The sequence below is a fragment of the Danio aesculapii genome, chromosome 25, assembly GCF_903798145.1.
Source record: "Danio aesculapii chromosome 25, fDanAes4.1, whole genome shotgun sequence".
In the NCBI taxonomy this organism is placed as follows: Eukaryota; Metazoa; Chordata; class Actinopteri; order Cypriniformes; family Danionidae; genus Danio; species Danio aesculapii.
Window position 1 is genome coordinate 25,625,371 of NC_079459.1, and position 25,882 is coordinate 25,651,252.

The window sequence follows — 25,882 nt, forward strand, 5'->3', positions numbered from 1 at the left end:
CTATATAGAAGTGTCTTAAAAATATCTAGTAAAATATTATTTACTGTCATCATGGCAAAGATGAAATAAAGAAGTTATTAGAAATGAGTTATTAAATCTATTATGTTTAGAAATGTGTTGAAAAAAATCTTCTCTCCCTTAAACAGAAATTTGGGAAAAATAAACAGGGGGGGGGGGAGTGATAATTCAGGGGGGCTAACAATTCTTACTTTAACTGTATATACAAAAGTTACTCCTGAAAGACAACAACAATTTAACATTATTCTAAAAACATTCCATCAATTTTACAATTAATTTACTGCTAAAACAGTGTGACAAATGTAAGTTTGCCAAGTAACAAATAAATAAAAGCACAAAAATGTTCAAGCAAATGGAAAAGCAAAACTCTAAAAATTCTAACTAAATACAGAATTTCTCTTCTCAGCAGTCACCAAAAATTGTCCTAAAATCCTAAAAAACTATAAAAATAATCTAAAATTATGCCACCATTTTTACAATTATTTTAATTTAGTTAAATCAGTGTAAAAATTGGAACATTGTTTCAACAAAAAATAAATAAATAAATAAATAAATGTACAAAAATTTTAAAGAAAACCAAAAAAGCAAAAAAAAATAAAAAAAGCTCTTTCAAATCTGATGTTCCATGTTATATTATCACATGCCCAATCAATACATAAAGAAAAACTAAAATCCTATATGGATTCATTTCAAAGCAGCAAATCCAACTAAAAAGTATCAGCTTTCTGAAACAGCATTCCTCATCACAAAACTTACACCAACATCAACAACAAGATCAAGATCAAAGATGCCAAATATTGCACTCAAAAACTGTTGGACACCAACCAACCAAATGAACAAAAACACACAAGTCTCATAGTTTCCCAAAAGTTTTTTCAAGTAACACAATGAGCGTTTCTGCATAAGGTGCGCGGGTGTCTTTGTGCTGTACATACTTGCCATTAATGACCCCGTCCGGGTTGAGCATGGGGATGATCTTGAAGATGTAAGCCTCTCTCAGACTCTCTGCCGCTGGATCAGCACTGCACAGGAATTCCAGCGTGCCCTTGAGAACCCAACTGGCGTTACTCTCTCCCGGATGAACCCGTGCAGTCAGAACAACACATGGCCGGTTACCTGAAACAAACACCAGTAAGAGGAAACAAGATTTTATGTCAAAACACACATTTTTTTATATGAACTATTTAAATAATGCACAGTATTCATGTAGCTTAAAAGGACAGTTCACCCACAAATAAGAAGTTATTAACTATTTACTCATCCTTCAAATTTTGAGTTTCTATTTTCTGTTGTACACAAAAGAAGATATTTTGAAGAATGTTAGAAAATACACAAAAAAATCTGTTATTTTACGTAATTATTTAAAATGAGTTGAAACAACACAATTCTTAAAGGACAACTTATTTTGTTCTGATCAATCCACTTTTAATACAGAATTGTGTGGAACGCATATTTTACAGTGTAGGAAAAACTAATTCTATGGATTTCAGATGTTGGACAACGACTGTGCAGATCCTTATGCAGTTTATTACAGGAAAGTCGTGCAGGCAATGGTCACAAACAGGAACATCAAAGTAATCCAAAAATCAAGTTCAAAAACAGGCGAATGGTGAGGCTAGGCGGCAAAGAATCAAACACGGTAAACAAACGAAAGGTCAAAAACATCGGAAAACTAGACAAAAGGAACTAGACAAGGGAAAAACAAGACTCAGCAAAGTGTGTGTGAAACTGGGGTGTATATATAGTCTATGTAACCAATGAGAATGACCATCATCTGTGTGTGTAATCAGTGGGAATAAGGAACTGGTGTGCATGAGGTGCATGATATTACAACAAATCTGTTGTTCTCCAGCGATCTGCAAGCATTAGAGTGTGATTGTGATTGTGACAATGGAAATCAGTGGATACCAGATTCCAATATGTCTTTTATATTTAGCAGAAAAACAACCTCAGATATGTTTATAACAAGTGAATGATGACAAAATTTTTAAATTTAAAACTTCATTTAAATTAGACACTGCAGGTGAGTTTGGGTTAAAAAAAAAAAAGACTAGTATTTATCGTCATGCTTAAATAGTTTATTGATTACATTAAGAGTTGCAAACATTTTTTTCCGTGTAACAAGCTTTTTAAAAAGTTACTCATATGCAAATAATTTTTGTCATTAAAATTGAACAAATTAGCATTTATTAACATGTCTAACACAAAATTCTGAACACTGGGTGAAGTCAGGATGTACTTTTATGATTACAATTGTTATTTGCTTCATTGTTTTGACATATTAAAGTCAAAGGTTTTTACAGAGAGGATTTTGGTGATTTTCTCATTTTTAGCAATAACATTTTTGTCAGGTAAATGATGAACAAATCCCTCTGTAAAAAACCCTCTGAATATGAATGAAGCTGTAAAGTTTGGTGTATGTAAGGGATGAAGTAGAGATTTGCAGCTCAGTAGTCATTGCAGAGAAAACAGCCTTTAAAAATATACAAATATACAATTTTAAATTTAAAAGTGTATTTTTGGGTGCTTTCTTTACACTGAACTGAAAAATAACCGTTTTTGAAAAGCCAAAAATATCAAAGTTGACAGGTGTATAAGCTTGTAGTTTTTTTGTTTGCCTCAAATTAACAAATTTAGCTAAATAAAAAAGAACAAATATATATGTATAGGTTAACTATCGCAATAATCTAGAGTATAAACCTGATGTGGCTTAATTTAACAATTATGCAATTTATGACATGAACTGTGTAACTTCTATAATGGATTTCATTTCTGTCCAAATCACATTACACAGCAATTTCGGCATGTCAGATTTTTAGTTGACGTGTCTCTTGAGTAGTTTCATCTGGATGGCAAATTATATAGCTAAGCAAGTTTACAAAGCCAAAAAAAAAGACAGACAAAGCTTATCAAAAACACATTAACATTTAATTTAGCTTGACTATTATGGCCCTGGTAAAAGAAGGGGCGACTCATTTGTGTGATTCTGGTATTGACAATTTCATAATGAGTTTCTGCATGGCCTCTGTTTATGTGCTCTTTCACCGGCTTCGAATCTGAATACTTCTATGCAAATAGGCTGAAGTGATTTATTTTCCCTTTCTCTTTCTTTTTTTTTTGAGGCATACCATTAAGCCATAGTAAGGAACGGCATTTACAGTAGTAGTGCACACTACCAGACAAAATACTTGTCATCAACACCAGTTGTAAGAACAACACATAATAACATGACTTATTATTATTATTAATTGATCATTAGGAAAAGTGGCAGAAGGTAGGTTTTTCAGATGAATCATCTGTTGAACTGCATCTTCAGCAGAATAGTGCTCCTTCTCATACCTCAGCCTCCACATTAAAGTTCCTGAAAGCAAAGAAGGTCAAGGTGCTCCAGGATTGGCCAGCCCAGTCACCTGACATGCACATTATTAAGCATGTCTGGTGTAAGAAGATATATATATATATATATATATATATATATATATATATATATATATATATATATATATATATATATATATATATATATATATATATATATATTGCTTAAAAATCCTTAAATGTCAGTGTGAAGTCAGTGTTAAATCTAAATTTCACTACACACACTATTACTATTATTCTTTAGGTGAACAATTAATCTGCGCTAGTTAATCCACAAAAAAAAAAAAAAAAAAAACTTTGTTTTGGTGGTCTTCAATAAAAACGAACCACTTGCTTCCACTTTTTGAGTAGCAGTTCTTCTAGTGACGCCAGTTTGATGGCTTCAGCCAAAATATTCATAACCATGCTCCTCTCACCATTAGTTTGCTATGAGGGAATGATGCACTAAAAAGCTCTGGCATCTACTTAGAATAAAAGTCTCTTCTACAGACTTTAATGCAAAAAGGCTAATGATTATACTCTATACTTAAATGTATACATACTTCATACACTGTTTATGTTTATTAGTTTTTATATTAAATTAAAAACATACAGGCGGGGGGTGGCGCAGTAGGTAGTGCTGTCGTCTCACAGCAAGAAGGTCGCTGGTTCGAGCATCGGCTGGGTCAATTGACGTTTCTGTGTGGAGTATGCATGTTCTCTCTGAGTTCGCGTGGGTTTCCTCCGGGTGCTCCGGTTTCCCCCACAGTCCAAAGACATGTGGTACAGGTGAATTGGAAAGGCTAAATTGTCCATAGCGTATGTGTGTGAGTGAGTGTGTATGGATGTTTCCCAGAGATGGGTTGTGGCTGGAAGGGCATCCGCTGCATAAAACATGTGCTGGATAAGTTGGCGGTTCATTCCGCTGTGGCAACCCCGGATTAATAAAGGGACTAAGCCGAAAAGAAAATGAATGAATGAATGAATGAATAAAAACATACATATTTTAAACAATTGTTTAAATACATACATATAAAAAAAACTACAAAACCATAATCTATGTGTACACTGTAAAAAAATCTGTTAATTTACAGATTCTGTATTTTGTGATTCACAAGTGTTTTCCATTTATTTACAGTAGTGAACTGTATTAAGGTAAAATTCAACTTTGCAGTTTAACAAAGTCAATTTTATTGACATTTTACTAGTTTGAAATAATATAATGTTTAATAAATATAATAGAGAGAATATATAAATAATATACAACACCATCCCAAACAATATACAGCTGAAGCCAGAATTATTACCCACCCCCACCCCCAAATTATTAGGCCCCCCATTTACCCCCCCCCCCCCCCATTTCTGTTTAACGTAGAGAAGATTTCTGAACAAAATAGTTTTAATAACTCATTTCTAATAACTGATTTTATTTTTTTTTGCATGATGACAGTACAATATTTGACTAGATATTTTTCTAAACACTTCTATACAGCTTAAAGTGACATTTAAAGGCTTAACTAGGTTCATTAGGTTAACTAGGCAGGTTAGGGTAATTAAGAAATTATTGTATAACGATGGTTTGTTCTGTCGACTATCGATAAAAAATAATAGCTTAAAAGGGCTAATAATTTTGACCTTAAAATGGTAAAAAAAAACTGCTTTCATTCAAGCTGAAATAAAACAAATAAGACTTTCTCCAGAAGAAAAATATTATCAGACATACTGTGAAAATTTCCTTGCTCTGTTAAACATAATTTGGGAACTATTTAAAAAAGAAAAAATAATTAAAGGGGGGCCAATAATTCTGACTTCAACTGTATCTCTTTAAACTATCAAAAAATTAACAAAAAGACACTTTTTCAAAATTTTCAGGGTTAAAAGTTATCGGAAGAGAGATCAAGGTCCCATGATGCAATTGAAAAACATAAATAAACAAGGGAAACTGAAAAATAAAAACATGAATCACAAAAATATGGAAAACTGCTAATTTACTATTTTTTTAAATGTACATTACATATAAGTGTCACAATATTGACCCTGAAGTGCTGAAAATAGCCCCACCAAACCAAAAAGAATACAGAAAAAAGCATAGTATCTCTAACAAAAGTAAAAAATATGCTTGATAAATATCATCAGCTTCATGCGCAGCGCTCAATTCCCCTCAAGAGTGGCTGCTACGGTTCAGCAAAAAACAGGGATAATTTAAATTCCAATTCAAGTCGGAATCAGAGACTCCAGGCCCTCAGTGCATTCGGATGATGATGTGTGCTGCAAAACCCTCGTCCTCACTGCTTAAAGGAGACATAGTATGCCCATTTTCATAAGATGTCATATAAACATGTTTTCTCCAGAGTTTTGGATCAAAAAAGTCCACAGATCATTTATTACAGCTTGTCATATTTACATCTATCTCGGTGTGAGCCAAAACCAGAGTTTTGTCTGTGTGTCTCTTTAAATGCAAATGAGCTGCAACTTTCCTGAAGAGGGCGGAGCCTTTACATGCTATTCTGACAGAAACAACTAAATAAGCAAATCTCACACAGCCTAAATGCCAAAAGGTATTTCTGAAGTAGAAAAATTAAAGGCTGACATGTTCAAACCACAGTCAGACAATGATTGTATAACAACTGTCATACAAAAGAGCTTTCAACTTTTAGATTCAAACAGGTCATTTCTGAACAGCGAATGGATATATTTATGTCATTTTGAAGTACTGCTCTGGGGTTCATTTCCAAAAAAACATCCTTTGCCAACTAAGATTGCAAATTTCGTTGTTACAAACATTTCCCAATTTCATCTTTCCATAGAACATTCGCAAACTTGTACGCTTGCAACTACCCCTCTGGAGCTGTAGTTAGAATCATAGTTTCTGGTTGTGTTCTATTCCCAGTTATCCACCCTATACCTTATTCATATAATCACTATTATTTAGAACGTTCCAACACTTGGAATGATTAAAAAAAAAACACAACATTAAGGTCATCTCTCTTACATGTAATTTGCTTTCAGAGTATTTTTACAGTTCAGTTTTAGCGATCTTCATATTGACAATTGCGTTCCCTTTGTAGTGCATTTTGAAAACATTTATACCATTTTGCATCTCCAAAACTTGTGAAAACAAAAATATATAGCATATCCTAATGGTTTTAATTTAGCCTATAATAGTAGATTATTTATCAAGAAATGTATCTGTACTGTATATGACATGGGCCTGTTGGGTTGAACATTTCTGCAGTGGTTTGAATGTCAAATTGCTAAAGTAGACTTTAAAAAAAATTTTGTATATAAAATAAAAAATAAATAAACAATGTCCTACTTAACAATAAAAATAAAAATAATAATAATTATTATTATTATTATTATAAGTAGGATTTTTTTTTTCTTTTCTTAATAAATAGCCTACTGTAAATTACAACTATTAATGATTTATATGATTTATATATGATATTACGACACGTGTTTGCTAAGTGGTTTTATGTTTTAGAATAGATTACGGAATATTCTCAATAATATTTGTAAAACAAACATAGGCCCTTTAGGCTATGTGCTACTTGCACATATTTCAATTAATAGGCAAAATGAGTGCATGTTTTTACCAAAACTAAAAAATTTTATTTACTACTGATAATAATATTTTTTAATTGCATGTGCTTGTAAAACAGGGGTCACCAAACTTGTTCCTGGAGGGCCGGTGTCCTGCAGATTTTAGCTCCAACTCTAATCAAACACACCTGAACAAGCTAATCAAGGACTTACTAGGTATACTTGAAACATCCAGGCAGGTGTGTTGAGGCAAGTTGGAGCTAAACCCCGCAGGGACACCGGCCCTCCAGGACTGAGATTGGTGACCCCTGGTGTAAAACAATATAATTCACACAAAAAAATATGGGTTTTTTCCCTAAAGAAGTCGTTACTCCACCCCATTTAGGCCATCACTATGGACGTTTTACGTTATAACTAACGTGGTTCAAACAATGGATCTGCGACAGAGAAACTATGGTTTTAGGAAACACTCGTCACTACATCGTTCTTTCCCCAAAACTTTGCATTGTACTATGATAGTTCAGCCATGAGTTATGTCGTTGTTTGGAAAAGCACCCCTGTTCAGATGTGCTGGCCTTTGCACATAAATATTAAAATATTAGTATTGAGCTTTTAATATCTTTACATAAAATGTAAAAAAGGTCATGTGACTACATAGTTAATAATATATTTGTATTCACAGAATCTAACATTTAAGCATAAAATTTCACTGGTGCTTCCAAAAGTACAGCTGCACATTATATCGAAGAATCGCTATGGCGATTATAGTATTAGCAATACCCATATCGCAGAGAAGTGCAATAAATTACATTAATTTATGTGCTACATGCATAGATTGTTTATTCAAATCTGGCCAATCTAGGGCCTTTACTATCTTCATCGGCACCTCTCCAGTAGGTCCAGTTAGGTGAATATAGAGCTGACAATAAATTCTAAAACCTAATAAGAATGTGAATTTCTTCTGAGCTTTTCAGTCATCTGTGGTTTTAAAGTCTTAATGTTTGCATCTTGACAGTTTTTTATTTGATTAGCTTAGAAAAATATCAAGTACCTGTTTATTTTAGTATGATCATAAGATAAATTATTTTTTTTAAATTGCTGATAAAACAGTATTTTGCAAGTTAGTTATATCATAAGAAATATTGTTATCGCAAAACTCAACAACAATATCGCATATTGCATATTTTCCCAGTATCGTGCAGTCTTAAAGGCCTTGATATACTTCAAACAAAGTTTTTTTTTCTTTGTTTGAGGGCAAAAATAAGTTTGGAAAGGCTAAGTGGTGGTATGGTCGTCAAATGAAACGACTTGCTGCTTTAGTGCGCCTTTCGTTTTAAGAAGTTTCAGTGTGATCGGCCCCTAAGTAAGGAAAATATGACTATTCAATTATTGGAAAAAAAAAAGTATTGCACATTTTATGTCTTGGCCACATCACCACCTCAAGTGTGCGTTATTTTTTAATAACTCAACAGATCACAGTCAGTTATTCCACTACAATTACCACACTTAAAAACAATGGTCTGGTTCTCGTCCTCAAAAAGCTCCAGTGTAGGACTAGTTTCTTACGGATCTTATCCAAAGCTGTTGGGTGCAAGCTCATCTGTTATGTGTTGATGTGATTTTTGACTGCTGTGTGGTGTGAGATATCTGAAATCATTCAGCATAGTTATTTGAAACTGTTATGCAATCAACAGACCCCGGAACTATTTTAGCTGTACGTTTGCCTGGAAAAAACTGCACGCCTTTGAATGTTCTTCAGCCAATTGGAATCAAGCATTCAACAGCTGCTTAGCATAATAAAATCTCCTTCCTATGTCTAGAAGTGAAACCTGAACTGCAAAATTTCCCACATGCTAACAAAGAAAGACCAAAACAAAGTTACCGGATTGTCCTTTTTTTCAACTTTTGGGTTGATGAATGCACCGGGGATTTGATTATAACACTGATAAAGTCTGATTTTCATGATCTATCCCATTTAAAAACCCCACATCATCTCATATTTTCCCACATCCACTCCATCCTTCCAATTAAAATCCATTTTATGCCTTAAAACAAACGAATGTCCTCGGCTCTACAAACTGCAGTGTGCAAATAAAGCTCAATCAGCTATTTCAGTCCGTCTGTGAAAAAGAAACCTCCTCATATCCATTCCACGTCTATTTACGCCTTGATCCCGTTTACAATTTACTCAATGCCCATAACATAAATGTTGTTTGGCACACACACACACATAGTGATTGTACAAAGACGTAGGAGTATTTCGTGAAGCTACGAGAGAATGGAGTCCTCTGTTAGATCTTTTTTGCCGCTAGTCTTCCTACGCTCCCAGTGGGAAGAGTACAGCCCAATCCTTTAAGAGTCGGCCTTTTCACGGAGGAGTCGTTGGCACACAGTTGACTTCAACACAAATGGTATACAGAGAAAGAGCAAGAGAACTGAAAATATAAAGCAACACGAAAGATGAGAGGGCAAAAAAAAACTGCCTTTTGTGTCTTTGTCTCTTCTGCTGCTGCTATCTGAGCAAACTCGCCTCCCACTGACATCGCCTGAAAACACGCTGGTTTATCTCATATTTGTGTATGTGTGTGTGAGGGTTTAAATAGCCAGGTTTATGTGCCTCTGTTGAACGCCACTTAAGACGTTCAAAGGAAAGGCTTTTGAAAGTGGGGTTTTTAATACAGCACATTATGTGGTGAAAAAAATACAGGTTTCATGGGTTCCTTGAGTGTTTGTGATTTCCATAAAGATTCGCTGGAGTGTGAAATGTTTCCCAGACCTCAGATTTATAAGGTGTACATGGCGCTCTTGGACTTAGACCTAAACTTGAGCACTTTTCTTTCTTGAGTGTCTGCACACAGTAGACTTCAGACTTCCTTCACCCTAATTTAGACTATACACTCATCGCCCACTTTATTAGGTACACCTGTCCAACTGCTCGTTAAGGCAAATTTCTAATCAGCCAACCACATGGCAGCAACTCGATGCATTTAGGCATGTAGACATGGTCAAGATGATCTGCTGCTGTTAAAACTGAGCGTCAGAATGGGGAAGAAAGGTGATTTAAGTGACTTTGAATGTGGCATGGTTGTTGGTGCCAGACGGGTTGGTCTGAGTATTTCAGAAATTGCTAATCTGATGGGATTTTCACGCACAACCATCTCTAGGGTCTCCAAAGAATGGTCCGAAAATATCCAATCAGCAGTTCTGTGGGCACAAATGCCTTGTTGATGCCAGAGGTCAGAGGAGAATGGCTAGACTGATTCGATCTGATAGAAAGGCAACAGTAACTCAAATAACCACTCGTTACAAGCGAGGTGTGCAGAAGAGCATCTCTGAATGCACAACACGTACAACCTTGAGACGGATGGGCTACAGCAGCAGAAGACCACACTGAGTGCCACTCCTGTCAGCTAAGAACAGGAAACTGAGACTACCTTATTTGCACAGGCTAACTAAAATTGGACAATAGAACATTGGAAAAACGTAGTCTGGTCTTGACTTCAGCTGCGACATCTGAGCCTACCTGAGTATTGTTGCTCACCATGCCCATCACTTTATGCCCACAGTGTATCCATCTTGTCAAAGCACGAATCATCTCAGATCAATGAGACTGGTTTCTTGAACATGACAATGAGTTCACTGTACTCAAATGGTCTCCACAGTCACCAGATCTCAATCCAATAGAGCATCTTTGGGATGTGGTGAAACAGGAGATTCACATCATGGATGTGCATTCGACAAATCTGCAGCAACTGTGTGATGCTATCATGTCAATATGGACCAGATGCAGAGAAAGGAGAAAGGCCTTTGGATGCAGAGAAAGCTTTTGATGGGGTTAAGTGGAGTTACCTGTTTGAAACTCTGCATAGATTCGGGATAAAGGGTGAATTTCTAAAATGGATTCAAACGAAATCTCAGAGGAACATTTTCAGTACCTTGTTGAATCTATGCCACGAAGGATTAAGGCAGTTCTGAAGGCAAAAGTGGGTTCGACCCAGTACTAAGGTGTACCTAAAAAAGTGGCTGGTGAGTGTGTGATGAGTGAAGAAAATGCTTTTGGCCATAAAATTACATGTGGATCCAGACGTAGACTTGTCAAATTAAATTGTATGCACTTTAAAATATCAACCAACTTAGACTTTGACATGTACATTTAAGGAAGTTTTACATATTTTAAAATTTCAGACTCAGACTAAAGCATAGAGTTTAAGTTAGTTTTACACATTTTAATAAGTTTTCTGATTTAAAACCAAACTTAGGCCCAGATCTAAATCCCAACAAATTTAAAATTAGGCTAGTTTTACAAACTTAAATTCTGCAGACTTAAAAACCTAGGCTTAGATTTACTCACCAACTTTGGTGAAACTATATTAATGTTCCCTATTAAAATGTTTGCAGACTTGAAGCCAGTCTTTAAGCCCAAGTTATAAAATTCCAGCTAGTTTTACATGCTGTAAATTGTCTAGATTCTAGATGTTGGCTTTCGCATGTATGGTGAATGACTTATTAAAACACACATCAAAACACTTGCTACGTATGCCAAAAATAAAATAAAAATAGTGAAACTATTCAGATTTCTTTTATGATGGATGAAAGGCAATGTGTAATTACGATTTGAATGACATAACGTGAGGTACTGTAGTATTTATATTCTTAATTAGTGAAAATTTTCAGATTCACTGTGCAATGACATTTAGATCCAGACTACACATCTAGTTTTAAAAATGTGTAAATTTTTTCGGAGCAATAACCTAGTGGTTAGCGCGGCAACATACACTTCAAGGCGTTTTGAGTTCAAATCCCAGGTCATTACTGTCCTATCTAACAAAGGCAAAAAGGCCAAAAATAAATCTTTTTAAAAAATTCAAAAAGCTCAAATAATAAACTTAGACTTAGACCCAAACTTACGCGAGACTTAGACCCAGACTTAAGTTAAATATTTACATGAATAAGTTACATACAAAGTTAATGCAAACATTCAATGCACGAAAATGCACGCAAATTCATCTCAGCGCAAGTTCAAATAATTAAACTCAAGCGGGAAATTAACATGAGGAGAAAAACATCCCATGAGTAAACCAGAACAAGTGAAGTGGTGCTCTATGTTCTCTATGTCTACATAAAACGTACACAAATTTTACACATTTTAAAATGTCTGCAAAAGCAGAACTTTAAGATTGAAACTCAGACTTAAACCCAAACTTTTAAAACTTATAGCTGATTTTACACATTTTTAAATGTCTGCAGACATAAAACAAAACGTATAACAAAACTACCCAACTTATAAAATTAAGATTAATTTACAAATTCAGAATTAAATTTACCAAAACTCACACACCCCAATGAATACAACATCTGCAAATGTAAAACCAGACTACCACTAGCCTTAAACCTTTAGACTCAGATTTTAGGCCCAAACTTAATAATTAATAATTAATTCCTTACATTTATATAGCGCTTTACACATTTTTGGGGGGAATCTCCTCATCCCCCACCAGTGTGCAGCAACTACCTGGATGACACGATGGCAGCCATACTGCGTCTGACCGCACACCACACATCAGCTAATTGGTGGAGAGGTGACAGACGAAGCCAACTATGACATGGTGAACATCTCATCACTGAGCAGTATAGAGTCTTCTTCACCATACTGGGGCGTTAGGACCCACACAGACTGCAGCTTGAGTGCCCCCTGCAGGCCTCACTAACACCACTTCCGGCAGCAACCAAGCTTTCCCATGTTGTCTCCCATCCGCAGCCCTGCTTAGCTTCAGTAAGAAACCATGTGAGAGTTGCAGAGAGCTATCTGCTGGCTAAGTTGCTAGCTAGATCACAACACTTAAATAAATTAATGTGTCGTATTACACACTTAAATAAAGTACATCTATATCTAATCTTCATCTACAACTACTGGGTATCAACAAAGCACAGCAAATTAAAAAGCCAGACACACACACTTTAAAAATGTTCTGGTCATACAATTTAAAACTCAACTGTGGGATATATTTTTAACAATCTTCATCAAACACATACCCAGGAATAAAAAAAAGTCTCCTCCTCTTGATGGTGAAGCACAAAGGCAGCCTTAAGCTATCAAAACCAATCTCTGTAATCCTTTCCTGTATATGCAAATCAGGTCCAATTAGAACATATCACACTTGTCCATTTGTAATCATGAGACGAATTTGCCCCGCAAAAAAAGCTTATGAAAATGCGGCTTTTAATTTAGCCCTTTATTAATTAAAAGTGTTTCACAGGAATATCGCTCGTGCTCATTTCTTGGGTTGTTAATTATCAAGCGTAATCCCGTTTAGCGTGACAGTTTGGCCAAAAGCGATGTGCGGGGAGACTCAAGAGGATGTGTCTGTGTTTTTATAATGAGGTCATTCGGGTTTTTACAATGAGGTCGTCTGTATTTTACGGCAACATTACCTGCTTTTATAACTGTATTTTTCATTTGGACTCGTAAGGTTGATTTTATGTGTTCGTGTTTATTGTTGTTGTGTATGAATTCAACATAGCTATAAAAATAGACATGGGCTGTTAAGTAAATTGCTGAAATGGTAAAATGGTTAAGATAAATAATACTTTAGCCATTTTTAAATAAAACCATTTAGGGGTTTGGTCTAAAACGGACTGATTTTATCTGTAATAATTTCAAATTTAATATAATAAATACAATTAATTAATTAATATAAAAGAAACAAACTAACAAATGGAAATTAGATTTAAATGAATTAATTATAATTAAATAATTCATACAAAATATATCAAATAATTATTGAAACATTACAACATTAATATTACAATATATTTATATAATTAATAATTATATAATATAATATAATATAATATAATATAATATAATATAATATAATATAATACAGAATTATATACCTTGTTATGTGATTTATTTATTTATTTACTTTCATTTATTGCATTATGGGATCTTGATCCTTCCTTCAACAATTTTGAATGTTGAACATTATATGTACATTGTCATTATATATATATATATATATATATATATATATATATATATATATATATATATATATATATATATATATATATATATATATATATACACACACATATATACATACATATAAATACGCGTGCAAGAAGATCAACTTACATTGGAGATGCACCCAGTTGAAAACCTCTTTCAGAATGCTGCCAGTGCACCACGAGTCACATGACAACAATTGACTGAGCAGCCTAATGCTTTGTACGAAATATACACATTTTGATAGACTAATTACTTCAGACAAACACAGAGGACCCAAACACTTTTAAATTTTCTCCATAAATAAAATTTGTAGCAGAGTTGCAGCAGTGTTTTGACAGCTTGTCATCGTCTGAGAAAACGTTGATGGTCGCCTAGCAATCTACAGGGTATTTGCAGGAATCCTAAAGGTAATTTCAATACCTTTTTAAGACTTTTTAAAGACCTTCTCAGAATATTTTAAGACCTCATCACTCTTTAAGTTCTAATCAGTGTCAAACCTTTAACTTAATAAACAGTTGTTTATAAACAGTTGTAGTTAAATAAATCAAGAGCACAACCATGCAACAGAACTCAGATAAGCTCGGAAGAATAAATTACACGGTTGTTTTCAGCAAAAAGCTTCAGCCACTGTTTAAACTTGTCTTTCTCCAACCAGGAGTACGCAAACGTACATTTTCCCATCTGTTTTGCTCTATGGTTTCGCTACATGTGGAGAGCATCACCGTCACATCACCTTCCCATGTTTGTCGCAAATTATGTGACATCACCCAGAAGGAGGAGCTTGGCCGGACGCACCCTGGCCCGAACCAATTACGTGAATCAAGGAAAAGAAATATATTTAAGCTTGTTTGGAGTCTAACACTTTGGACAACGCTTAAACAAAATTAAATACCTCGTCAAGGTTTTTAAAAACGAGATTAATACTTTTTAATACCTTTTAAGGGCCTTAATTTTCTCATAATTGATTTATCAACTTTTAATACTTTTTAAGACCCTGCAAACACCCTGATCTATGTAGAACCACAACCCCCAACCCACCCGAGCCCCGGTAAAATTTTTCAGCGTTGACCGGTCCACAGTGATAAAAAATACAGGTCAATCTCTGATTTTTAAAATACTATTAGTTGGGTTTAGGGAAGGAGGAGGGTGGGTCAGTCGATCGGTCAGTCAGTCATTCAGTCAGTCAAACAGTCGACAGCGGCCTCTGGTGGATTTACAGGAGAACAGCAGGCACGAACGGCACTCGCAAGAGAAATTTGAAATCTCAAAAAGCGTCCAAAGCGGCCTCTGGTGTATTCGCAAAAACAAAAACTCCAAAAAAAATTTAGCTCTTGGGACATTTTTGGCAGTCTCTAGAAATGTATATAGAGGTACGTTTTCAGAATACGCCTGGGTTGAAAAAAAAAAAACACTCCCGTATCTAATTACGAAAAACTCTCAGGAATCAGTTACATCATCCTTCAGCTCTAAAATCAATGAGAAAAACATGTCAGTTCTAACAGATCTCAACTCCAGCAGGATTTTAGCTGCAAAAAAACTATAATTCCGAGCGGCGATGCTATTATTTCAGCTAATGTATCCCAGTTTTTGTATTCCTTCCAGTAGACCGGGGTTGAAATGGGGGTTATGATGTCTATTTGAAGAGACTTTGCGAACATGATGGACGGAGAGACAGCACAGATGGTGATATTAAAAGAGAAAGACAGAAAGAAGCATGTAGGACTCGTGCCAATGCAGGACAGATTCAGTTAATGCAGAGTCAAATGCAAACAGAAAGGTATTGCAAATAGGATTTATCACTGACTGTCAGCAGAAGCCATGCCCAACGTGACTAACAGATAAGAAGGCCTGTATTTCTGTTACACGCTCAAAGGGCTTTTCTGAAGCGTTAACAGCTGGAACATGTTTATCAGTTTTTCATGCCGCAGCCAAATAAATGTATGTTTAATGATGTAATTGTGTCATGCCTATATTGCAACACGCTGAATTTTCTATTCATTTTTTCGAGTCATGTAAGGTCATTGAATAGAATAAAATTGTGCTGTTTTAATCCAAAACGTATGATTTTTATTTTCAGAAAACACAAATAAATAGTAATAAACGGAGAGATTTCAGGAGGGTTTTCACACCAGTGCTCAGACTGTACTAAAAATGGAGTTATGTGTGATAAAATTACATGATATAGAAAAAAGTATTAAACACATGAAGAAAGGGAGGTGTAGAAAGGCAATGAAAGCCCAGACAGCAGCTGAAATCGCTCAGTAATTATCCCGTTATTATCTCTTCCTTTCATCATTGTAAATAAACATTAGCTGCTTCAGTCCAACATCTATGTCACCAAGATGATGAAGATGAAACCAGGGTGGACATTTCAGCAAGACAATGATCCAAAACACAGCCAAGGAAACTCTTAAGATGGTTTCAGAGAAAGAAAATCAAACTATAGAATGTCCCAGACTATTCTACATATAGATACAATTGTAGCCAGGTCAGTAAGCAATGTCCCAACAAATTTCACAAAAAGCTCCCAAAAAAGTGGACCTGAGGCTATACCTCCTGAATCGGTCTAGTATAATCTGCCTAAATTTGGTTTGTGTTACCTAGCAGTCAGGTGATATGGAAAATAACTCGTTTTTGCATAGGATTTCTGGCCATGTAATTTAAGTCTTGCCAAAAAATTATCTTTTAGATAATCTAGATCATCTGATTCCAGCATTTTTTATGTTGACTAGTTAAAATTCATTTATAAAAAAATCATTGTATCTTTCAAATATATAGTCATATTGTTATGAAACTCAGTGTAACGAAGCAGACACTGAGATCAGACTTGAGGATCCAAATGCAGTTTAATATTTGAGGTCATGCAGGCAGAGGTCAGAAACAGGATCAAAACAGTAACACAAGGGCAATCCAATAATCGTGGTCAGTAAACAGGTCAGACTAGGCGATAAAGAATCAAAACAGAGCAAGAATCAAAACATGGGAAAACAAACCAGAAAGCAGCTTTGTAATGTTCATACTGAAACAAGACCCAGCAAAGTGTAAATGAAGGTGAGGTGTATTTATAGTCCTTGTAATCAGTGTAGATGATCAGCAGCTGTGTCTGTGTGTGATTGTCCGGATTATTGTCAGCTGTTGCAGGAGTTGATGAGCGCAGGGATTTCTGGGAGTTGTAGTTAGTTCAGCACTAATCTCTCATATAGAAAATTGAAACAAACTACAGGAAGTAAATCACCAGCGGAGACAACACCACTGGCAATCATAACACTCAGCATGTGTCTTCTGAACATACTCAAAATGTTTTGGGAACATTTTACTCGGAGGGGTGTTCATAAGACTTGAAACCTTTATAATCATGACATGACAGACGCCATGAATATTAAAGAGATGTCATTAAGTCTCATTCTCTTAGTTATGTCATTTTAAATGCACAGTTAGAAAAAAAAATACATTGTTTGAGAAGTCTATGTTATGGCAACTTGACATTATCAAGACAACATAACTTGTCATAAATCTGTCTTGAATATGATTGTCATAAACTCATTATAATTGTGTCATGGATTTTATTGCAGTGTTGCTAATATTTTTTATTGATGTCAATAGTGGTAAAAATTTTATTTTTTCATTAAAATGTTGTTAAATGTCTTTAAATATTAATGACACTGTTATTACATTATTTAACAGAGTATTGACATTTTTAAAGGGGCATTTTAATAACATATTCAGTTTGGTCAACTGAAAAAAATGATCAGAAAAATAAATTATGAAAATTATACTAACCTCATGTTTATGACAGATTCATGACTAATTATGTTGTCATCATAATGTCACAACACATGCCCATTCTAAAAACGTACCGCTATATACATTTCTGGAGAGCGTTAAATACGCCCCAGAAGGTACATTTTTTTTTTGCAGTTTTTGTTTTCACAAATCCACTAGAGGCTGCTTATGCTTTGAGATCTCAAATTTCTCTCGCGAGTGCCATTCACACGCTGTTTTCACGTAAATCCACCAGAGGTTGCTGTAGACGGACTTACTGAATGACTGACTGACTGACCGACCAACTGACCCACCCTCCTCCTTCCATAAACCCAACCAATAGTGTTTTCAAAAGCACGGATTGACCCACCCACCCACTTTCCTAAAACCAACCGACAGTTTTAAAAAGCAATCCAGAAAAAGAAAAGATTTATCTAGCTACTTTTTTTGGTTTTGTTGGAGATTTTTATAGACTCTCATGTGTCCGTACTGTACCGCTCCTATTCTTCTCAACAAGCTGCTGGTGATGCTCCTCCCCCGCCTCATAGCACTTACAGGCCACCTAGTCCTCGTACAGCAATCTCTCCCACCTGCAACCTGAGAGCAAATCACCCCTCTGTGTACTAACGGCAAATGATTCAGCACCGCGAGTGTGAGGTATTTACCTCGTACAGTCAAACTGATCTGTTTCTCCTTTGTTTCATTCATTCATTCATTTTCTTTTCAGCTTAGTCCCTTTATTAATCTGGGGTCGCCACAGAGGAATGAACTGCCAACTTATCCAGCACGTTTTACGCAGCGGATGCACTTCCAGCTGCAACTCATTTCTGGGAAACATCCACACACACTCATTTACACTCATACACTACGGACAATTTAGCCTACCCAATTCACCTGTACCGCATGTCTTTGGACTGTGGGGGGAAAAGGAGCACCCGGAGGAAACCCACGCAAACACAGGGAGAACATGCAAACTCCACACAGCAATGCCAACTGACTGAGCCGAGGCTTGAACCAGCAACCTTCTTGCTGTGAGGCAACAGCACTACCTACTGTGCCACTGTGTCGCCCTCCTTTGTTTTATATTTAACAATTTAATTTATTTTCATTTATTATTTTCTTGTTCACATTGACGGATATTTTAGTGACAGTCTTGGAACTTCTTAGAGATTACTGCAAATTCACTACACATCTATTCTGATATACCAGCCTGATCAGCCTGAAGTATTTTACGTTTTGTCAGTTTAGTGGCTAATTCGTTCGAATTCGTCGTTCGAATTCAGTTGTATGAAATTGTATGAATTTAAAGAGGAGGCGTGGCACCTAACCCCACCCCTAAACCCAACCATCATTGGGGCATGAGCAAATCATACTAAATTGTTCAAATTAGATCATTAGAATTCATACGAATTAGCAACTAAATCAAAAAGTTACGAATTGCCATGAGATTGTGTTAAGTATACTGTATTCAAACAGCAACACATTTAGTTAAGTTGATATCCATATATAAAGCGTATTGCAAATATAAATACCCCTTTATTAACCACAGGCTGTTAAACAAACAGAAATGATTGGACGTGATGACGTCAGTAATATGCAAATTTCCGTTTGATGTAATCTAGCAAATTTTTGAGACTTTTCAGTCAGAGTTTAACGCCTTTTCATTGAAAATAGTTGGCAACACTGTATAAATCATAAACCCAGAGAAACTGCAGATTTTTTTTTCCAAGTAGCCTCTTAATTTTTTATTTTCCGCAAGTTTCATTTCTCGCACAGCATGCGCCCAAAGTGTCCCAAATACATAATTCCAAAAAATTATCACCTGTCTGTTTAGTGATACACACCTCAAGGCAACGTACACAAATAACAGCCAACTAAAATTGCTTTCCTTATGTAACATGACATATTTGTTATTCAAGGAACGCTGAAAGACATTTTCACTGCTGCTTTTGTAAAAAAATAAAATAAAAATAGCACAAAAGTGTGAATGTACAGTATGCTGGTGTTGTTTACAGGTAGAGCTAATCAAAGGGATTTGTTTAATTAGAAGCCTGCGAGAATCCCTGAGAGTTATGCAAATACATGAAGCACAAATTAAGCTGTTAAGTTCATTCGGTTGAATAGCAGCAGCATTTATTAATGCATGTCGGTCAGCTATATACAATTTAAATAATAAACAAAAGCTGACGTGTGTCCTCGTTCCACAATGGCTTCCTTATTAAAAGTGGCTTCATTTGTTTGTAGTGATTGACGTGGTGCCATGATTACGGTTAATCATATCTGAGGCCGTTAATTCAATAACGCCATGGACGGGAGTTCACATAAGGCTCGCGTCTGAGAGAGAATTGTAAAGTGATTATGAAAATCCCACTATGTGTAAAGGCAAAGCTCATGTGTTAATGCCGCTAAAGCCCAGTGTGTTAATTAAGGTGTAATCCTCCGACAGCAAATGTCAGAGTTTGTTGATGTATTCTGTCACAGATTGCCGCCGCATGTGTACAGTTCAAGAGGAAGGGGTTAAACTGGTAAGTGTGTTCATGTTCAATTGTTTGCAGGTTGTTCCGTGAAAGAGTGTAAATTTTTAAAGCAAATGTGTGCACACAAACACAGGCAGATAATTATTTTAACTGTATTAAAACAGATTGAGTTAAATATATTCATATTAATGAAATAACAAATTCCTTGAGAAAATAAATAGAGAAAATGAATAATAGATGAACAGACAAGACAATTATAGAAAATGTCAGAACTATAGATAGAAGGATGGATAGAACAATAGATAGATCCGGTATAATAATAGAACGATGGATGGATGGATGGATGGATGAATGGATAGAACAGCTAGAATAATCGAAAGATGGATGGATGGATGGATGGATGGAATTGCTAAAATAATAGAATGATGGATGGATAGAACCACCTGAATAATAGAACAATGGATGGATGGATAGAATTGTTAGAATAATAGAAAGATGGATGGATGGATGGAACCACTAGAAAAATAGAACGATGGATGGATGGGTAGATAGAACCACTAAAATAATAGAATAATAGATGGATGGATGAATAGAACCACTAGAATAATAGAACAATGGATGGATGGATGAATGGATGGATGGATGGAACCGCTAGAATAATAGAACGATGGATGGATGGGTAGATAAAACCACTAGAATAATAGAATAATAGATTGATGGATGGATGGATGGATGGATGGATAGAACTGATAGAATAATAGAACGATAGTTGGATGGATGGATAGGACCGCTAAAAGGATGGATGGATGGATGGATGGATGGATGGATGGATGGATGGATGGATGGATGGAACCGCTAGGATAATAGAACGATGGATGGGTGGGTGGATAGAACCACTAGAATAACTGAACGATAGTAGGATGGATGGATAGGACCGCTAGAATAATAGAACGATGGATGGATGGATGGATGGATGGATGGATGGATGGATGGATGGAACCGCAAGGATAATAGAACAATGGATGGATGGGTGGATAGAACCACTAGAATAATTGAACGATAGTTGGATGGATGGATAGGGCCGCTAGAATAATAGAACGATGTATGGATGTATGTATGTATGTATGTATGTATGTATGTATGTACTGTATGTATGGATGGATGGATGGATGGATGGATGGATGGATGGATGGATGGATGGATGGATGGATGGATGGATGGATGGATGGATGGAACCGCAAGGATAATAGAACGATGGATGGATGGATGGAACCACTAGAATAATAGAACAGACAGACAGACAGACAGACAGACAGATAGATAGACAGACAGATAAATAGATAGATAGATAGATAGATAGATAGATAGATAGATAGATAGATAGATAGATAGATAGATAGATAGATAGATAGATAGATAGATAGATAGATAGATAGATAGATAGATAGATAGATAGATAGATAGATAGATAGACACGCTCTTATAACAAGTGAGATGAGTTCATCTATACAGTGTGTGTGTGTGTGTGTGTGTGTGTGATTCCTGACAGCCTCTTCCTGTTGGAGGAGGTTTTTTAGTGCGGATGTTCAGATTAATGAAATGCACTGTGATGTTTCGGCATGGTGTCAGCTGGGACGACACACTCAGCAGGACGGTGACAGATGGATGAGGTGAGCGAGTATGTGTGTGTGTGTGTGCGTGTGTCTCGCTGGATGCTATTGACTGTGGTGAGGCTGTGTTTGACTGCTGCAGTGGCTGTCACAACACTACTGAGCATCAACTGAGGGCAAAACTATTTCCTTCACATTTGCTAGACCACTTATATCTATATTCAACTGTATTAGAACGTATCAATGTTTAATCACTATTTTTTACGTAGTAGTTTACATTATGTAAGTAAATTACACATTAAAGGTGCTGTATGTAAGTTTTTGACTCTTCTAAAGCATAAAAATACCATAATATGTTTGCAGATATTTAAGAAACATGCTAAGTGAACATACTTGTTTATCTGAAAAACAATGTAATAATTTAACAATATAATATGATGCAACATGTTACTTAGCTATGTTTAAACCGTACAGTAATTTGATTTTAGTTAAGATTGCAGAGATACAGATTCATTTGTGTATCTTCAGATGAATAGAAATGAATAAAGTCATTTATTTTCTTTTTTCCTATTTAGAATTTAACTGAGCCTTTAATTGTCCTTTATAGGGGATTTATAAAGCATAGATAGTCCTCACTTTAGATTAGGTCACAATACTGGATGAAGTTGAGTTAATAAAGCATTTATTAACATACAAATTAACCATTAGTATATGCCTGAATAATAAGAATTATTAAATGTTAATTTAAATAGTTTATTAATCATTTACTAAGTCATTCTGGATGATCTTAAAATACCACCAACTATGTTTAAATATCTGGTTTGTAAATAATGCGATACTTAATTTAGTAATGAAAAACGAATCATAAACAAAGTATGATCACACAAGCATTAAGCACATTACACATGACTAGAGCATTTGTAGCTGCAATTATAAACTGCTTACTAATGTTTATTATGTAGCAAATAACAAATTCCCTATTTGCTAATGCTTAATAAATGGTTCATAGTGTGTAGTTATTATAAAGTGTTACCAAACAGCTTTTATTTTAGCCAATATAAAACAAGACATTCACCAGAAAAAAAAAATAATATAGAAAACACTGTGAAAAATTCCTTGCTCTTTGAAGCATCATTTGGGAAATATTTGAAAAAGAAAATTCACAGGAGAGCAAATAATTTTGACTTCAACTATATATATTATTTACAACTGATGTCGGAATTATTAGCCCCCCTTTGAATTTTTTTTTCTTTTTTAAATTATCTTAAACAATGTTTACCAGAGCATGGAAATTTTCACTGTATGTCTGATAAAAAATTTTCTTCTGAAGAAAGTCTTATTTGTTTTATTTCGGCTAGAATAAAAGCAGTTATTAATTTTTTAAACCCCATTTTAAGGACAATATTATTAGCTCCATTTAAGCCATATATATTTTTTTTTGATAGTCTACCAAACGAACCACCATTATACAATAACTTGCCTAATTACCCAATCCTGCCTGGTTAAACTAATTAACCTAGTTAAGCCTTTAAGTGTCACTTTAATATGTATAGAAGTGTCTTGAAAAATATCTAGTCAAATATTATGTACTGTCATCGTGGCAAAGATAAAATAAATCAGTTATTAGAACTGAGTTATTAAAACTATTATGTTTACAAATGTGTTTAAAAAAAAAATCTCTCCGCTAAACAGAAATTGGGGGAAAAAATAAACAGGGGTCTAATAAATCAGGGTGGCTAATAATTCTGACTTTAACTGTAAATATAATGAAAAGTAACTAGTAACTATTTACCTGAGTAATTTTTTCATCAGATACTCTTTTACTCTTACTTGAGTGATTTTTAAGATTGTTACTTTTACTTGAGTACAAATTTCCGCAAATATACTTGTATTTTTACTTGAGTTGATACTCTACCCACCTCTGCCGAATAAAAAAGCTAAAAAGTCGTAGATAAACAGAAAACAAACGGTTGTTAAATCTGTGATTAACACACAAGCAAAGCTAACATACTCATGCTAACAACAGTCTTTGATCAATGACAGCAGTCTGGAGTTAGCGAGTGGGTCACCGTGTTCGCCAGTCATTGGGAATTGTCAACGGGTCACTTTGCAGTATGTCGGAGCAACGGTTGATCGAAAACGGGACGTCCAGCCGAGTCCAGATGCTCAGTGTGGGCCTATGGGGAGTTCGCTGCAGATGTCTTGCCTCCATATTCATCAGGGTGTGCTGAACGCAGCTCTACCCAGCGGAGGAGGCCCTCGGCTGGGTCAGCATGTCTCAGCATGTCCCTCTGGATCCCCCTTCAGTCTCAGACATCCATCTCTGCGGTTTCACCTGCAGCTGACAGTCACACCTGCCAGGTGTAATGCGAGTGCCGACTGAAGACGGGGTGACCCATGAGTCGCTGCTTACGAACGACGCTTCGGTTGGGATTAATATGATTGTGTGAATGCTGAAAGTGGGCCAAGGTGAAAATGACAGAACTAAAAATGTCAGAACACATTACTGCCCCACGCGGATGTTATCAGATTACAGAGTACTGTTTACACATGAAACTGTTTACAGTTATATATATATATATATATATATATATATATATATATATATATATATATATATATATATATATATATATATATATATATTTTTTATTTTATTTTTATTTTTTTTTTTTTTTAACAAATTTAGAAATATATTTTTATTAAGTAATAAAAAATCTATAACCAGTAATATTATAGTACAATGTACAACCTTATAGAAACCTGTGTACTTAGATAATATAATACTAAATATAAAAAAGGGAGTGGGATTGACACGGAAAACATATTGGCCCCTATCATACACCTGGCGCAATAAGGAGCAAGACGTGTATGACGTGATTCGCTGCTATTTTCGGACCAGAGCAACATCAATTTTTTTGCATTTTGCGCCACTTTGTTTAAATAGAAAATCCATTTGTGCCATTTTGTAAACCCATGGGTGTACTGGGCTGATTTCAATTCAAAGAATGCAGAGAACGGACCAGTCTTGCCAGGACACCTTGGAAGAACAAACTCGGGAGACCGCGAGAACACAGAACGCATCCTCTGAGAAAAGAGATGTTGCATTGTTGCTGATGGTCACACGACCTTCACTTTATTGTTTTTCCCCTTTTCACAATATATACTATGCTTAAAGACTTTACAAATATACGCTGCACAATACAAATAAAACAGATTTAATACAAATTTCAGCAAATAAACTCCCATGTGTTTATGCCTTTATTACGATTTTCATGGTAATGTTTATTTCATTTAGGGAATCCCCTGAGCTAAATAAGTTATATTTCTGAACTTTAATAATAAATCTATATAAAATGATGCGCCTCCCACCTCCAGTCACAATGACTTCTGGGACTTCTAGCACAAGTTCGGAGCTCAAGTCTGCATCGGTGCATCCTCGATATCAAGAACGCATCTGGGAACTTTCACGTGTCCTCCGTTTTTGCGGTTTTGAGTTTTGAACCTGAACTTTGGTGGTTGATGATGATGTTACACGAGGACACAAGATCGCTGAAGAGCGCATATTGAACAGCCATGGTCTAAAAAGGAGGGGTCCCATCATACACCCAGTGCAATAAGCTGCAAGATGTTTATGGCGTGATTTTGTTGCTATTTTCAGACCAGCGCAACAGTAATTTTCATATTTTGCGCCACTTTGTTGAAATAGCAAATAGTAGCTTTTTTCAGTTTATTCATGACAATTTGCAGTTATATAATGTTATTATTAGTAGTATTATTAATTATATGCATATTTATATTTTTTTTATAAAAACAAGTTTAAATTTGTCCACCTGTCAGGTTCTGGAGACATATGCATCACGCATGTCATGATTTCGCAAGTACAATGTGATCCTGGATTAACATCATTTTTGTTTGAAAATGTAATCCATACCTATTCCCTACCCCTAAACTCAACCTTAACTGGTAATTATTCCAAAAATCAAAGTGGAATAATAGTTGGATAGCAATCATGTAGAAATGCAATAACCTAACCGTAAACCTAAACTTAACATAATCAATAAACCTATCCCTAAGTTCTGATTGGCTGATTGGAGTGTTGT

The 25,882-nt window shown here is 35.3% G+C and overlaps 1 protein-coding gene across 2 annotated transcripts in view; it reads right to left on the reverse strand.

Moving 5' to 3' along the window:
- Positions 1-25,882, reverse strand: part of LOC130219172 (cytosolic carboxypeptidase 4) — a 304,487-nt gene that overhangs the window by 134,300 nt on the left and 144,305 nt on the right. For both annotated transcript variants that reach the window (XM_056451477.1, XM_056451478.1), the window contains exon 19: positions 954-1,134. In XM_056451477.1, the coding sequence (XP_056307452.1) occupies positions 954-1,134 (181 nt within the window). The remainder of the gene's footprint in view (positions 1-953; positions 1,135-25,882) is intronic.